Genomic DNA, 18,866 nt, shown 5'->3' with positions numbered 1-18,866 from the left:
ATGTGATGAAAAAATGGAGTTTTTATTTTAAAATATCTATTTGACCTAATCTTAGCGGCGACTCAAGCTTAAATTGATAAGATTAATAATAAAAAAGTTTTAAACACTAAACAATTTAAACAATTTTTATCTGAACCATTTTTTTGTAAAACTTATATTTCCTATGATATTCAGAAGTTTTGATACTTTTGCTTCGCCCTGTATATGTAACACTAACAATAGCTCTCAACAATGAATCTCTCAAAATTCATATCTAACAATAGCTCTCAACAATGAATCTCTCAAAATTCATATCTAGAATGATATTGGATCCATATATATTTCAGTTCATAAAATATTCGAATAATTTAATAATCCGAATCTCGATAATGTTGAATGTTGCTTAAAACGTTACATACGTTACGTGCATTTAATTATTTATCTTTTTTTGACTAGGTCAAATGTCCGCACACTTGATCGTATTAAATTGTATCTGTTCGATAAAAATATAATGCCACGCAATATCAATTGTTCGATTAAGAAAAAATTAACTTCTAACTTATAAAAGTCTTTCTTGCATTATCATCTTTAAATTATGTAAGTTGGTCGATGTAAATAGTATCTATCTATGTATATTCGTTGGATAATAAAAATTAATTCATGACAACTTTGTAGCAAAAATTGTTGCTTTACGCTTTCGTTTCTTGTTTGAGTTTAGACTAGATAAAACACTTCTCATACTTAGCTAATGGAAAATTCGATCGATTGCTTCGAACATATTATTCTTGCATTCGCTCAATAAATGTTTCAACGTTGTTGAAAATTTAATGAGACGCGTCCATCAGCAATGTCACGCATTTGTGTTTTGGAGTTCAGAATATCCGTCGCTTTTAAATCACGTGGATGATACAAAATACAAGGTACAAAAAAATTGTTAATTTACTTTGTGTGTAACAGTTATCACAATAAGGAAAATTGATATTTTATCAAAGATAATCTGTCATTCATACGATTCGCGTTGCGCGCTTCCAAAATTTTATTCATGATAAAACCTGACAGAATAAAAGTATTTAAAATGTTGAAAAACAAGAAGACTCGACATATGTCATCGAGACAGATGTTGTATTTACAAAAGGCTCTTTTCGCCAAATAAACGGTAACAAATAGAGAACCGGCCAGATCTGCCAGATCTTCTCATTATAATGCTGTACAGGGGAGGGGGGGGGAGGGGGGGAGTTAAGGTGTCCTCACGCCGAGCCGTATAAGAAACTGGATATATCGTCAGTATAAACAGTATATTTTTTTGATACAAAAACATTTAGATAGATCAAGATCCAGGTTCAATAAATAATGCGTTCGTGCCATGATATTTAAGAAATAATAATAACTGTAGTGAATATAGTTAAGTATAACTCGAAAGAAATGTAAAATAACAAAAATCATAGTACATACAAAAATATTGCATAAATTTATATATACAATACGATTATTTTTAGTTAATATGAAATAGAGAATAGTATCGTCATTGTGAAACAATCTTTAGATATCCATATATCTATATATATTCGCACATACTGCATGTCTGTGCAGTCTGTTGTTCAACAATAAAGCCGATCGTCAAGTTCCTAGGATCATGTTATAAGATACGAGAAGAATAAGGAATATTTAACAATTCTATATGGAGACGCAAAAATAAAACGAAAGGTATTGCCAGTGTATCGCAATGTGTCAATTCTCTATAACCCAATTTTTTCTCATATTTAAAAAAAATTAACGCATAACTAATAAATACTGACGAATTAAGAAATAAATTTAAATGTTTTTAATATTTTATTTTTAAAAAATAATTTGTAATCTTTAAGTTACAATGGATGATAATATTATATATAATATTAAATATAACATACAATAAATATATATAGAGGAAAAATAGGGTTATAGAATATTATTTTGTTTTATTGAAATAATTTAGTAAATATTTATGTGACATAATTACTTTTATATAAGTTTGTTAGCCATAGAGTGTATACTTAAGTATGACTTTACATGTCATACATGCACATTTCGTTATTAAATTTAGTTCAATTATATCATTTAAAGCAACATTCAAAACCTCTAAACTAGAATGTAATTAAAACAAGTAAACCATATAATTGACTGTTACAAATCAGTACGTGATTTTTTAAAACACGCAATTTGAAAAATCACATGATTTTAGAAATAATTTTTCAGCGATCATATATGATTTTATAGTTATCGAATTTTAAATAATTAAATTGGATTGGAATAGAAGAGAAAAAACATATTGTTGTGACTTTTCATATTATATAATTTAAAAAAAAATCGTACCGATTTGGAATAATTCGTTATGTGATTTATATTTTAATTACATGATTTCGTTATATTACTTTGTGACATGATTTGTGATTTTTTTTAGTAGGACTGTCAATAATAACATTTCAAAAACGAAAAATTAATTCGGTTCGCATTTTGATAAGATCAAGCGACGAGATGCCAAGTGCAAATAAAAAACAAAACGAACCGTTTGCCGTGTGACCATCATTACGTATATATTCATGTCATTCATGTCAAATTCGCTACACTAACTTTATGTGGAGTTTTGACATCGACAAACTTTAGAATAAAATTGCTCAGAAATCGTAATCAAAACTCTGAAAACGCTTTTATTATATAATATCATCGGTATCTTTCGATTGCGATCAGTCTGAATAAAATTGATGTATCAAAATCTGGAGATCGAGTCCCGAAAAGGGACTATTTCAGATTTTCAGATTTTTTTTCAGTCTTACGTATGTCACATAAGACCTGTTCTTTTTAGTTGAACTTTTTTCTTTCTTTTCTTTCTTCCTGAAGAGAAAAAAAAGAAAGATGAACTGCAAAAGTTCAGCTAAAAAGAACAGGCCTATGCACGTAAAACATTTTGTCCACCAAGCTGCCTTTCACAATCTTTTTATTCTTATTAATATTACATTTAAATTAGCAATATAAGTGAACATCAATGCACATACATATATAATAATTATCAATGTTATGTGTGAGAGAGAGGGAGGGGAGGGGAATTTGTGGGAACATGAGAGTGTAAAAGAGAAAAAATGAGGGCAAGGGGAAAATGAGAAAAAGCGAGAGAAAATGTAGACAAGAAAGGGTAGGAGAAAATGAAAGAGTACAAGAGATGAAAAAAAAAGAAAGAAAGGGTGAAAACAAGGAAGGCAATTAATTTTTATTTTTTATTTTTAGAAGATTTAAATTCTGTGTTATTATTTTCAAAAATTTACAAAAAGCAGTGAAATGAATTCCCTGAAAAGAATCTCTTTAAAAAGAAAAAATATACGCCAAATACATAAAAAAGGTATTGAACGTTCCATTCCTTTTAATAAAAAACAGATATGAAATAAATGAAATAAATGCAATTATAGAGTATTTTATAACGCAAGATTCATAAGATAGTTGATAGATTAAAAGTGACTAAAATAGTCAACTACATTATAGTGAAGAAAACAGCATATATTTTTTCTTTTTTAAAGAGATTTTTTTTTTTTAGATTCAGCAATATTTCAGTCATCTCTATTTCTCATTTCTTTGAGTTCACAGTTTATTTTAACGATTTCAACAATTTATTTCCATCAGGGATGCGAAAAGAATAATTTTTAATTTAACTGAATGCTGATGTAATCATCGTTATATAATTGCGGTAAAACAAAGATGAAAATTACGTGTCAACTGACGCGACAGACTGAATTATGTTGATTGCCGATACGTGCGTGTCAAGAAACGGAGGGAAAAGTGTCGAGCGTATCGGTTACATCATCACATTGCAACGCGTAAGACAAGTAGGAAGATCCATTGACTGCATTTCGAGGTGTAAATTTCCAATGCATTGTGATATATTAATAAATAATTAATTATAATGTATAAATGACTAGATAAGTTTACGGATATGTACAGAATTGTTTATCAAAGATACGACAGTTTTGAAATATGGAATGTAATATTTTAAGAGGAAACGTCGATTCGTATAATCGTATATATTCTTAATAAGTATATATAATTCCAAACAATTCAAACTAAAACACGGATATTTTAATTATTAATTAAAAGTATTAATACTTAGATGACATTGTCGCAATATCTAAGGTGTTCGTGAATATAAAGATTGGGATTGGAACTACCGATAGTCATCGGTCACCCGCGAGTATATTTCATTCTTAACGCTAGCCGTGACTGTGTCACTCAAGAACACTCCGTATCGTTAGTCCGCGAACGCGAGTGCTTGGGAGATTGCTTCTTGCTTTTTCTTTCAGTTTGTGTTTGAAAATTCTTCATTTCTTTACCGAAAGGGTTTCCCGTTGAATTCGTTCACATTACATACACAATCATATTTAAATAACTTATCGTTAGTAATCTCATAATTCTTAAATGATTTTATTTTTTACTTTCTCAAGCAGCCGCACAAACTTCTTTCTTTATTAAGTGAAATCTACAGTCTATATTTTGTAATCTTCCAAATAAATTTACCAGTGCTAAATTCTGTTTTATTGTACTAATCATAATCGTGACGATGTGATATTTCAGCAATCAACAGAACGGAGCTGCCATCACAACGATTACTTCACATGTGGACATCGCCGTCGCGACTCAGGATCGGCCGGGCACCTAGGAAAAAGATATAGCCTTCAGCTGTATCATAAGCCGCGCTCAGTGAAGAATGGAGAACACAGATGGATCCAGAAGAAAGCTTTCTTTTCTTAGTTTTGGTAAACGAATATCGGTGAGTAATTGACGAACAATTAATATATAGCATAAACGTGAAAAACACCCCGGAAATAAATCGAAGGAAAACTGGTTTGCTTTGTATATGTATGTCCCAGTGTAATCTATGTCACAGTGTATCGGATGATTTAATAACGATACGTCGATAAACAATATTCTATATATAAGAATTGATATATTCCGACTACTGCGATGAATACACTTATAAGGGAAGTTACAGATGTCCAATTAGTTTTGAAAAAGTAACAGTTAGAAGTTATAGTATCTTACCTCTTACTAAAAACTCATAAAGTAAAAGAAGGTTACGAAAAAAATGTTGTTTAAATTTTGGGAGCCACTTATAGCGGACTTTGAACGTATTTTTCTAATGAATATTAAATTTTCCGAGTGAATGGCACACATTTTAGTCAATAGGAAGTAGGATACCGTTACTTTTTCAAAACTAATTGGATATCTGAATAAGTTCCTTTGTTAGGGTCTGACCAAAACCGAAATTTTGATTTCGGTTTCGGTCAGTTTCGGTGAAAAATCAGAATTTCGATTTCAATTTCGGTCGAAATTAAGAGAAAATTTCGGTAAGTAAACTGAAAGTGTATAAATTGTAATGCGCCGATAAGCATTCGAAAAACTATGTTATTATCGGTGCCGATTGCTGCAAACCACGGTAGCTCTATATTCTTCCTTCTTTATCCTTTTTTACTCGCCAAGTTGCTACATATCTAGTATTTGAATTTCCTGATAATTTATAGGAAATTCCTTATAATTTAAGGAATAATAAGATAGTAATAAAATCTTATTTTTAGAAGAGTACATAAATTACATATTTTGATATCTTCGAACGATTTTCTGAAAATAATCGTGTTGGTAAGATATATCAAAAAATTTTGCTTTTGATTTCGGTCAAAATTGAATTTACGAATTGACATTGCGGATTCACGAAATCTGATTTAAGTTGACCTCTTTATATAAAAAACGAATATCTAACATACATAAATTGAAAAAAACGAGTACATTAGAATTAGATGCTCCAATAAACTGTAAAGATACACCTAAATGTACAATTACAGTATTTATCAAATATTATATTATTAAATTATCAAAATCAACTCTCAATTTGATCGATAAGAGATAACTTAGATTAAAATATTAAACTCCGCGTTGTCTTCATTGACAAAATACTCCTCTGTTAATGTATCTAATATTAAAATATTAAATCGCTGAATTAGATATTCATTTGATTTAATAGAAATTCAAGTAAAAACGTCGACAGCGCGATCAGTATAGAACAGTAAAGTCATGTTAAAAAATTAAGATTTGAAATACCATATTTTTAATATACTCTATTAAGATCAAATCGTAAAATTAGTTCGTTCGGATAGCAGGAACTTGAACTAAAAAGTCACCGCGCGACTATAGTTTATAAGTATAAAATTGCGTTAAAAATTATGTGCACCTTCATGTTTAGTCTTTAAATATTCTATTTTTAATATACTATTACGATTTTAAAGCATCGATTTAATCGCTTTAACAGAAACTTAAACTGGAAGGTCGACATTCAAGATCAAGTTCTTGAAGTTGTTAAATCGAACGAGCACATAATTCTATGATTTAATATAGTATATTATTTCTTAATATAGTATATTAAAAATAGAATATTTTAAGTCTAAAAACATAGATGCACTTAATTTTTTAACTTTACTCTTGTTAGCTGGTCGCGCTGTAGATATTTTCGTTCAAATTTCTAGAAATACTAAGCCGTACAAATATCTAATTCGGTGATTAATATTTTAATATTACATTAACAGAGGAATATTTTGTCACTAAAAATAAGGTGGAATCTAATATTTTAATATAAGTTATCTTTTATAGATCAAACCAAGGAAGATAATTGATTTTCATAATTTAATAATATTTGATAAATACTGTAATATATTTTGGTGTTTCTTTGTAGTTTTCTAGAGCACCTAATTTTGAAATATGTTGTATGAAATTTAGCTGTGGAAAAGACTAATTTAATAGGGATCATTTCATCGGCATGTTGAAGTGATGCATTCACTTCTCATATAGCACACTTTATTCGAGGGATGTCCTGAAAACTCTCTAGAACATGCAAATCTTTTGGACGTCTTTAGAATGTGACTTCCAGATGACTTATTGCACATTGAGTTGATTCTGTCTCGTGATCTGAAACTAATCAAAAATTGAACTCATTTGCAGTGTGAACAAGATATGTGAATTTTTGTAAAGAAAGCTTAAAACTTGATTACTTGATAGATCCCCTTACTATTTTTAACTTACTATACATCCGCCGGTATGCATTACTTGTCTATTCCATAGAGGTTCCATAGAGTATCCATGCTGGATATGGGTTTTATCATATTCTAATATAAAATGTATAATGGTGAGACAAGACTAGCTAAACAAATTTAATTACGTTTTCTACACGTGTTATTGTTCAAATCGGATGTAAGCAAATGTAATTTTCGATTAAGTTACAATGATCCATATTGCACTTGCATGCAAAATGTTGTATGTACATATAAAGGAACAGAGACCCGCTCTGCAAAATAGTGTGCGAATTATTGCACGTTATTTCATCGCAGTTATCTTCCGACTCTGACATAGTTTCGTAAAGGCGAGATAAAAATGACCTCGAACAGGACTGATTGGCCTGATTGTTGACGGTCACGGGTCAATAACCATTTGACACCGTGTGTAGCGCACGCGGATCGCACGACACAAATTGGAAACGCGAAACGGCGCCGCGGCACGTGACTTCAATCGAAACATCAGAAGGAAAGTTGCCGGCGGGACTTCCACGTTGCCACGCTAAACTAAATAGAGGATGTCTCATAATTGTTCTGTGGAATGGAGTTCGTGGACATATTTTCTCATGTTGATAAAAATGAAAAAATGCAGTACTAAAAAGTTGGAAAAATTCTGAAAAAATTCGTAAAGTCTATAAGAAGAAAATAAATAGTTTTCATCTCTTGCAGTAAAAAATTATTGAAGAATTTTTGGCAATTTTTAATAATTGATATCTTATTAACCATTGCGAAAATTGCAAAATGGTAGAGGACGTCTCAATTTAGTTCGCGAACTCCTTTAGAACAATTATCAAATATCCTCTCTCTCTCTCTCTCTCTCTGTGTGTGTGTGTGTGTGTGTGTGTGTGTGTGTGTGTGTGCGCGCGCGCGCGCGCGCGCACGTGCGCGCACGTGCGTGTACACTTATTATTGTTCTTTATAATGCTGGAGAGTTGTAAATTCCGTATTAGCGACCAAGACCAATTGGATGTCATCAACATGACGCGCGACCATCATAACCGCGATGTATACAGTTGCGTAAACTCGGATTGATTCCAGATGTATTTATTCCTCCGAATGTGATCATCGTTAATAATTGTATATCAGGATCTAATTAGTCGCGAATTCTTGATTTTTATCTAGAGTTGGTAAACTTATTTTATAAAAATAACTCATTATTATTACTGATTTGAAAAGTAACTTATTGTTACCACCATTATTCAAAAAGTAAAGAGTTGTTATAATTTCCGTTATTTTTCCAATGAATTTGGTAGCTCTTTTTTTTTATAGAATAACATTCTATTATTCTAGTCATTAATTGATCAATTTAACACGAGATCTACAGTGGTTATGATGGTTGTGGTTAAACGCAACATAGTCAAATATAACATTTTCTTCTTTCAAAATTCACTTATGTATAAATAAGGAAATATAATCGTTTCCAATTTGTTACTGAAAAAAATAAATATAATGCTAATGAAAATGTTATATTCCTTATTTGTAATGTTAATGATAACACAATTACTTTTTTTTGGACTTAACAGTAACGAAAATAATCATTTATCGTTATTTTGTACAATATAATTTGTGCATAGAAAACATACATATAAGAGTGAGTTTCAAAAGAAGAAAATGTTATGTTTAATTATGTTGCGATTAACCATAACCACTATAAATTTCGTGTTGAATTGGTCAATTAGTTATCAGAATAATTAAATGCCATTCTTGTAACGCGTTGCTTCCCAATACTATCTTTATCAATCGCATATGATTTGTTTTTTGTAAAACGTCTTCAAAATTTGTCTCTAATGTCATCTCGTAAGTTCTTGAACGATACTGTTTTTTTGATTCGTGAAAGGCCGCGATTAGTTTCGTCCCACTGACCTGGATTGAGCGATCGAACAGCAAAGTGTTGCCTCCTTTTTGTTCTTGCGGAGCAGGAAGTCGCCTAATAGAAACGCAAATTGGACGATACGCTGAAATTTGATTCGATGTGTGCTCTGTACTCTATCTTTTCTTTTTTTAGGTATTAACTGCTATTTAAAAATGGGTTAACGAACTCCAGAAATTTGCTTCACTTGATACTTCTTGCATAGTAACAATCTCTAATTCATGTTGCACATATAGATGATTAAAACATTAACATTTGCTGACGTGCTATTCAAGCGCTTACGCAAGGTCGGAAGCCGCAAATTCGATTATCAAGAGCGGTGTCAATCGTATCCTCGCAATCATATAGCTCGATCGTTGCTAGCATTGTCAGTGTACAAGTAGCCTGTTTACGTTGGAGCGCATAAAATATCCGTAAAAGAAATTCCTCTCATGTTTGCAACAATCCCGAAGGTAGGGATATGACTTTCCATAATAATATTGATAATCATAAGATGCGATCCCTATTTTTTTTCGACCGTTGCGGCAGATCATTCAGTTGATTACGCAATAATTGTCTCATTTATAAATTTCTTTTATAAAGGGAACAACTAAGCTATGTAGGTAAGTGTAACTCGTCAAAGCATCTTATGCATGTTTACATCAGAATTTGTTTTTAGCTGACAAAAAATTGAAACTACCACTTGTGGTATTGCGATTGATTGGATAAGAAAAAAAAGATTCATATATATGGATTATGCAATTGTCGTTCTTGTTATTGCAAAGTAGTTATTGTTGATTTAAAGTTCTAGTTTGGAATCTGGATACACACACACGCGCGCGCGCGCGCGCGCGCACACACACATACACACACACACACACACACACACGCGCGCGCGTATACCTACAGATTATGTAACTTTCGTCCTAAATACATCTTTTCCATCTCCATTTCTCGCATATTCCCTCAAGATCAATCGCCCTTCATTTTCTAATTAAGTTCAAAGTCGGACTTGCATTTAACTCCTGGTGAAAATAAAACCTAAAGCAGTCAACAAAATATTGATTGTAAGAGAAGTATAGTAAGTAAGAAAAGAGTAACAGAAACATCAACGAAATCCATAAGAGACATAAATTGGAACACAGAACATAAAGAAAGCATCAATTAAACGTTAAAGAAATATAAATAGACCCTAAATGTGTTCTTCGGTAAGCATGAACAGAAAATTTGTCGAATGTAAACGGAATGTATCTAAGCTATACAACGAACGTAAACGGAGCATCATTAAGCTGTACTTACAGCGGACTTAAATGAAACGTTGTCGAACTGTTAGACGAACGTGAATGAAATGTGATCGACTTCCGCAGGAAACGTATGATAAGATTTTTAAATGTTTTTCATTATTTCATTTATTTGGTAAATATGGAATTATGAAGAATTTTTTCAAAATATTTATGTCAATATTAAGATATTTCAAGATATTTATGTTGTAAAAACTCGAAAAGTTTATTCGCATTATATGTTCCAATATGCTTCTATCATAGTTACTACTCCAACGCACACGTCAGAGGCATTCGCAAGGCAATGTGCACAACTTTGCCTATATATAATATATAATAAAATAACAATCACCAGCATGTGGTATCGTTTTGCGAATAAGACAAATAGATTAGAAGAAGAAAGAAAATAATGCTCCTATTACGAATTCTTTATTTTAAGAAAGTATGTGTATTTTATTATATTACAAAATTATTACGTATTTTTATAACAGTGATTAACGGTAATTAACAATAGATCGAAAAAATGTATAGATTAGACGGCACGTGCAGATTAATTCTTTTGGATTAACTTTGTTGTGTCTGTACGTGCCGCCTAACATATATATATATATATATATATATATATATTTTACCTACTGTTAATTATCGTTAAACTGATTCTACAATGAATCAGAAATCTTAAATCTTAATTAGTTTTAACACTAAATAGGTGACTATGATTTTTCGCTAATCTACAAATTGTTAATTGCACATCAAGTCGTTTAATTCGATGGGAAGGAACAAAGTTGAATTTGGAAAATCTTAAGAAAATCGGTAATCTTATGCCCGTTTCACGTATTGGAGATTGAGGATTGCAAATTAAGGATTAGAATTCGATCAATCAGATAGTTTTAATTTCAATCCGTTTCGTTTTAATTGGCTGAATTCTAATCCTCAATTCCCAATTCTCACTCTCTACAATACGTAGCGTGACATTAGTTGTTGACATAAGTTGGCCAATTTTACCGATAAGACTCAGGACTAATCCCACTACCCACTCATTGTAGAATCAGTCACTGTTATAAAAATATGTAATATAATAAAACACATATACATTCTTAAAATGAAAATTTCGTAACAGGAGCATTAACACTTTTTCTTCTTCCTTTAATATCTGTTTTATTTTATACAAATTGCAATTCTGTGAATAACTATGAGCTTCTTGATATGCTTTTTATACAAAGGTGAGTCATTTTACTCTTTAATGTTTTCTTCTATAATAATTAATCTTCTTGTGTCACCAGAATTTATAACACTTCACTTCTGACAATTTGTGAGTACAATTTGTGATGTACAATTTTTTAGAATATGTGCATTTATATCTGTATTGCTGAAAAGGACTACAGAGTTGAAATTTTCAAAATAAAAAAAATATCATTTATCGACGAATAAATTTCCTTATTTCAAGATCTTGCGCCTGATTATCTCATTAGCCTTGATTTATGTTAATAAAATTTATATCTATTATATTATAAAATATACATATTTGAATCTATTGTGATTTTACAGCAAAAGTGTTGTCACAATATAAATATTCTAATATTGTATTGTATCAAACATTTTGTTTATGATTTTACAACAAATTTGTGTAGGATAAAAACTTTAGACACTTTTGTTGTGATTTCATAGAAATTTTTAAAAGTCTTCTTCGGTTTTTATTAATTTAAAAATGCTATGAACTTATTTTATATATCTGATTGTTATGTAGTTGAGATGTTTGTCTATTGAAAAAAATAATTTCGGTTCATATTTTTACAAAAATAATTATTTGTAAACAGGAATTAAAAGTCCATAATAGTTGAAGTTGGATCTTTGGTGCTTAAATAATTTAATGTGAATTACATATATATATATTCATATATACATACCATATTTTTAGTCATTTTGAACTGCGCGCTGAAAATTTTATCAGACTAGAAGATAAGATGCAATATTATGATAAAAATATGTAAAAATATTGAATACATGTTCTTATTTTCTTTGCATATAGGATTAGAACCGGTTGTTCCATCTTCAGATAAATTATGTGATAATTTTATTTATTGGATAAACAAAGGAGTAAAAAGAGTAAGAGAGTAAGACAATGAGCTGAAAGGTAGAACAATTCAACCTTAATTGTGTATTTATCTTGTTAATGATAAAGTTGATCGATAAGAAACTAGAAATTATCGATAGAAAATGAAACCTCTAGGCTTGTACGTTAAATAAATATTACGCTCTTTATCGATTTTCCATGTCAGTTTGAGAGAAAAGGTCATTGCTGATATATGTGACTGGGAATAAACTGGGGAGGTTGCAGTTCAAGTTCAAGGTCGGTTGAAGCAGGAAGCGAAAAGTGAATGTCGAATGAAGAAGAAGATGCAGTCGATGATAAAAACGCTTGTTCTCATTTATCTCTAATATCTTTCAGCCAGAATATGAATAGTGGTAGTACTGATACTGATGAAATATTGACGAATTAATTCGCAAAAGTCATTTCAGCGATCACAACGATTATTAATCATCAATATTGATAATTGATTTTCTTTTACAATTTTTATCTGATAAGATGAAAATTTTTATCACCTATTATTCAACTGCGCTTTCCTACTTGCGGAAATCCCTTTCCTCAACTCGAATTTTTTTTTCTTTCTTTTGCTCTGATCTACTCAAACCCTTGTGTGTCCTAAATTTCACGACTGATTGACACTTGTTGCGCCTTTGTCAATCATCTTCGCAGTTTTTTGTAGCACATTTAATTCAAGATGTGCTGAGAGATGGATAAGTATAATAATTTTCTTCTTTAAGGAAGATCAAATGGAAATAGAGAGCTTTTTGATGTGCCATTGCAGTATGTGTCAGACGGGGTATTCATTTGTTAGCTGCAATTCTCTACTATCTTAGTCCATTCTTCTACTATCAATTAAATTATAAACTATAATAATATAAAAATTAATATAAAAATTAATATAAAAAATATAAAAATTAATATCGTTATTAACAAAGTATTGGGGAAATTGTAAAATCGATAGTAATCTTTTTGTTCATCCAAGATTTAATGCAAATCATCAGCAACAGTATACTTAAGTATACGACCGTTAATTAGATTATGCGAAGAGAAATGGAAAATATAGCTTGATTTAAAAATTCTGATAAATTGAATGAACGGAGAAGGAATAGAGGAGAAAGGGAGAAAAAAGAAGAACGGAGGGATTACTCCTCAATTGAGCATATGGGGATGATATCGATCCATCCCTTCCATGAACTGTCGTACGTTCCCCACCAGCTTTCTCCTCTTTCTCTCTTCACGGTCCTGCAGAGACCACCCTCCATTCTCAGTTCGGATTCCTCCAGCTCTCAACGCCGATCGGCCGAGTTGTCACTCGGCCCGAGATGCCATGCCCGAGGCCACCGCCGGTTCCTCCGGGAAATCGTTCCTGCAGCGAGCGCGAGGCAAAGTTCTCCGCTGGTTACGACGCTCTCTGCGAACGACGCACCAGGTGAACGCATTATTCCATCCCTCGAAAGGCTGGTCATCTCAATTTTCTTTGCTCTCACAATATTCGTACAATTAAATACACTTTTCCAAGAAGGCGAAATCTCCATATTCTTCTTGTTGTTCTTCTCCAGCTGTTCTCGAAATATTCCTTTGCGCTTTTTGTGAACGTTGTTCAGTAATAGTAATGTAAAAAAGTTCGAAATTTCTGTGGTGCTATTTGTGTGGACTCTGAAAAATTAACGAAGGTAGCAATCCATTAGATTTCATAATTTAATAAATTTATGAGATTCAAATTTTCCTTGTTGAAAATTGAGAGCTTCAAAACTCAGAATTGATGAATTTTAATTCGCTAAAATCGAAAATTCCAAGATGCTTTTCGAAAATATTTTTTGAAAGAAAAAGAAGAAATATTCAATTTCTTTCAATATAAAATATTTTTGTAACGTTTTGTGTGTGTGTGTGTGTGTGTGTGTGTGTGTGTGTGTGTGTGTGTGTGTGTGTGTGTGTGTGTGTGTGTGTGTGTGTGTGTGATGAACAAAATACAATAAAATTATATATATCTTTATTTATTGTCTTATTTAAACGTTATTTATTTATTTAAAAAAATACCCATAATTCATTCATTTTATGAAATACCCATAATTCACAAAAGCTATAGTCTCTAATTATTTTATTTTTTCATTTTTATTTGCACTAATTATTTATTATCAAAATCGCAAGTTGTGAATTAAGCAGATTTCAACTTAACTAGCAAAATATCAATGGAAATGAGTTTCAAGGCGGATTTTCAGTTTTAAATAAAATTGATAATAAAATTATCAAAATTAATTTATTTATTATTAATAATAAAATAATGCTAATGCATAGTAATTGATTACATACGATGTAATCTTTTTCTTAAAAGTAGAAAAAAATACTGTATAAATACACGACTTTTGCAAAAAAAAATAGATATGTTCAAAATTATAATTCCTTTAATCTTTTTCTTTCTCTTAATCAGTCATAAATTTTGATAATTACAGTATTATTATTGTTCAATTTTATCCATTTTAAATCGAAACTTCGAAAATCAATTATCAGTTTCGAAAATATCAATTATCAACTTCGAAAATATAATTTTTCCCATTATAGATATTAATATTTCCAACTTTATACCATAATATAATTACTTCAAAATATTTCCAATATAATATCATAACGTACCATATGTGTGTAATGTATAAAGTCTATTATGCTGTTGAACAATGTGGGCAACAGTTATTATTTATTATTATAGTTATGCGAACAAGTCAATAGATTTTTTGCTTGCTATTGTATGGACAAAGGTATAAAGGGTGAATCAAAGTATATACTGCATAATAATTTAAACGTTATTCTGTCAGCAGTTGTAATTATCTTAGTCTTCTAAAAAGCTCGATAATACACATTTTCTTCTCAGAATAACTCTAATAAAATAGTTGGCTTATGAAGGTGGGCTGTTTTCTATGAAAATCAATGTCTGTATCGATTCTTCCTGAATTGCATGGGTAGAGTAGCCTAGGGTGATTAATGTACTTATCTAGCTTTTGCGTATCTAGAATGTCCTAAAAAGACTCTTTACTATTCTCTCGAAGACTTCATAGCGGAAATCTCGCGAAGAAAATTGAAGCGATTTCCATAAATATAACTCTCTCTTTGTCAATATTCTATCAGTTATTTCTGTAATATAATTGAATTGATTTCTAGCGATTAAGAAACTACAAGAAATTTATTTGGTTAAATTGAAGTAAAAGATATTACATGAAGTCTGGAATACTCTGTATATCTATAAAATCTATCTGTGCTTTTTATTTTACTTTTACTATTTGCTTTTTTGTATTGTTAAGAAATTACTTGTTGTTTCTCTATTTGATTATGCTGATGTCATCTACGTTTCTGCTCTTAATCAACATTTGCTAAATGTGTACAGCGTATTCAAAATTCTTGTCTCCCCTTCTCCTATTGTGTTCGTAAATACGACCGTATATATCTCCGTATTACCAGAGATTTGGCTGACTTAAGATTTGGCAACGTTTTATTCTCCACCTGTGCTGTCTTGTATTTTCTCTCCTTCGCTCCAATATTCCTCTATAGTCTGCGACTATATCTCCTTCAGTTGAACTCTGAGCACCATTCCCCTTTTAGCTCTCTTGTCACTAGATACCAAGATTACTTATCCTTCCCCACATATATTAGTTCACTAAGTTCCGTACCGCTTTCTCCTTTGTCAAATATTTTAATTCCCTTTCTGATATAAAAATCTCTTCCTCTCTATCTTCCTTTCGTTCTGCTGCCTCGCGTCTCATTGCGTCACTCATAGTATTTAAACGAGACTGATGTAATTGATGTATGTGCGTGTGTATGTGAGTGAGTTTTATGTGTGTGGGTATATGTATGTATGATTTCAGCTATTAGTTTACCTCTTATTGCATTGTTGTCTTATTCTGGTTTTGTTACTGATAGACTTTGTAACAGCAATTCTGATGCCTAACCATTTGTAAGCTACTATTATCTAGTTATTTATGTTTATGTTTATCTAAATAGTCTATTGTATCATAATTTATGTCTATTACTCTATTAACATGTAGTCTTTTTCATATAGCTTTGCAATAAACTAAATTAAATTAAATTAAATAGAAGTAAATAGAAAATAGAAAATGGAAGTATTTTGTTCAACCATGAAGTATCGAAATGTCAAATAGGTAGAATCTTATTTTAAATAATGTAAATAATAAATACTATTTGCTTTTTTTATATTTACTACACAAAATACTTAAATAAAAAGTTCAAATGGACAATTAGGAATCGACGCGTGTTGCGCTTAATTAACAGACACGTCTAACAATTACATTTTACATGTCACGATTCATACAGTATACGTTTCTAATTTTAATTTTTAGCCATCTTCAGCGTGGAATAAACATAAATTATATTTTATCGCATATTACGCTATGTAGATTCCAGTGGTCAATCTCCAACAATTCCATAACCGATTGATACATTGGTCTCATGGGATTAAGATCTTAAATATAATCAAATTACATCAAAAAGAATTTTTTTAAACTTACAGGAAAATTGATATAGTAAATATTTAATAGCGAGGATCGGCGCCGATGATCTTAATCTTGACATATGTTGTCAAGGTTATGACCCTGAATAACCTCCAACAGGCTTTAGCTGTCAGTTATGTTCGTTAAAAAATTATTAATAAAAAAATTTTTTTAATATTGTCTTATTTCTAGTATGTACAGCATTAAATATTATCTTACACTCTTTATTTTTGGGACATAATAATTTCCTAGACAAAGTAAATTCCACCTGCCGAGAGATGCACGACTTTCCACGCGAAGCCAAGTCCACCTTATGTTCTCCCTGCCCAGAACTCGCTTCGCGTTAGAAAATCGTGCGTCCCTCGGCAGGGGAAGAAGTAAGGTGGATCTCGCTTCGAAAGTCATTACGTAAGCAGAAGAGAATATATAGGGATACTTCTTCACTCTTAGTACATATCTTAGATTTGGCACCTTTACAACACACTTTGGATTTTTCGTATTCTGAATTAATTTTCACTTTTAAGTATATAAAAATTATTAAGCGATTTTTGCAAATATTTTGACATCTTTAGAAACTATTTGTAAAGTTGTATATTTATAACAAATTGCATAAATTGTTATAAATAAGTATAATTAACAAAATGAGAAAAATACACTTTTTCGTACAAAAAATGTAAAACTCTGAAAGAAAAATGTTTAAAGGAAAAATATATTTTAATATCAGTTGACATTCCAAATTACAAAAGAAAAAATTCAAGTATCGTCAACCAAAAAAATTTAATTATTTAATAATCTGAAAATGATATTTTTTTAATATGCATGAATGGCTATAAATTGAAGATATATTGTATTTACATTTTAAATTTAAGCAATGCATTTTATTATTGCTATTATATTATTAAAAAGCTCATAATTTAGTAGGAAAAATGTTATAACATTATTACAAACAACATTTAACATAAAAGTGGCAAAAATCATCGTGTTTTTTAAGGTATAATATATTATTCTGGGTATAATATATTATTCAAAATTTTTTTTTAATAATTCGCAAAATATTTCCACAATACAAATGAGAATTAGTTAAAAATAAAGAAAGGTATAAAAATTTTTTTATTTTTGAGTGTTTAGTTACAAAAAATGTAACTAAACACTTTGTACACATGATGGGTCATTTGTAATCCTAATAACCTTAAATGGAAAACTATGTACATATTTACATATTTATCTTTTTCTTAAAACAAATTCGCAAATTTCTTCCTTGACAAATATTAATTTACAACTTTATTTGCCATATTAGATTGACGGGAATGCTGCGGAAACAGGACCGGAACTCGATGAGGAGATGGAGAAGGTCTTTGCGATGGACGCCGGGGAAAAGTTCGATGTAGCCCGTCTTGGATCACCTTCGGAATCGACTGGATCTGATCGAGATCGCGATCGTGGACCATCTCTACGATATGGTGGCGATCGTGATTTCAATCGTAAGTTGCTCGTACTATCGCTCTTCAATATTTTTTAATTTGGTTTTGATGTCGTTTTTTGGGAAATTGGAAATAATAAAAATGACATTTTTTAGAATATCGTAAAAAAAGTTATCCGCATCCGCACATGCCCTTGAAGAGTCTGCATTCCAGATCTATGCGACGACACCTTTCTTCGTAAGTTCTCGAAAAGTAGTAGTTTGGCAAAATCTATCTTCAACAAAAGCTTTTTGTCTTGTCGACTTAAAATCTTATAAGAATAATCTTATAAGAATCTTATAAGAATATCAATCAAACAACTAGGGTAAAAATAGGGAATATGGAATATTTCTTAAATTAATATTGCTTCAATATAATAAGAAGACTTTAAATTTACACAAAACTCTTGAGAAATATGTTAGCTACAATATCCAATAAATGAAAGTCGTCAAAATTTAAGTTCAACGTCACTATTAACTAAAAAATGTGAAAATAAGGAGTGTAAAAAACGGGATGCAATATGAAATAGCGGTAAAATTTAGGTAATAGTAATAAATAATACTATAAATGAAGTTCAAATTTGTTTATTTATGTA

The 18,866-nt window shown here is 30.5% G+C and overlaps 1 protein-coding gene across 1 annotated transcript in view; it reads left to right on the top strand.

Moving 5' to 3' along the window:
- The first annotated feature begins 4,705 nt into the window (after nucleotides 1–4,705).
- The window catches only part of LOC108686618 (band 3 anion transport protein), a 34,242-nt gene continuing 20,081 nt past the window's right edge, over nucleotides 4,706–18,866 (top strand). Inside the window, exons 1-3 of the mRNA XM_018192024.1 lie at nucleotides 4,706–4,768; nucleotides 18,109–18,292; nucleotides 18,388–18,469. Coding sequence (XP_018047513.1) covers nucleotides 4,706–4,768; nucleotides 18,109–18,292; nucleotides 18,388–18,469 — 329 coding nt within the window. The remainder of the gene's footprint in view (nucleotides 4,769–18,108; nucleotides 18,293–18,387; nucleotides 18,470–18,866) is intronic.

This window comes from Atta colombica, unplaced genomic scaffold (genome assembly GCF_001594045.1).
Source record: "Atta colombica isolate Treedump-2 unplaced genomic scaffold, Acol1.0 scaffold187, whole genome shotgun sequence".
Taxonomy (NCBI): domain Eukaryota; kingdom Metazoa; phylum Arthropoda; class Insecta; order Hymenoptera; family Formicidae; genus Atta; species Atta colombica.
The sequence above is the reverse complement of the archived record's forward strand: the minus strand, read 5'-3'. Positions and strand labels throughout refer to the sequence as shown.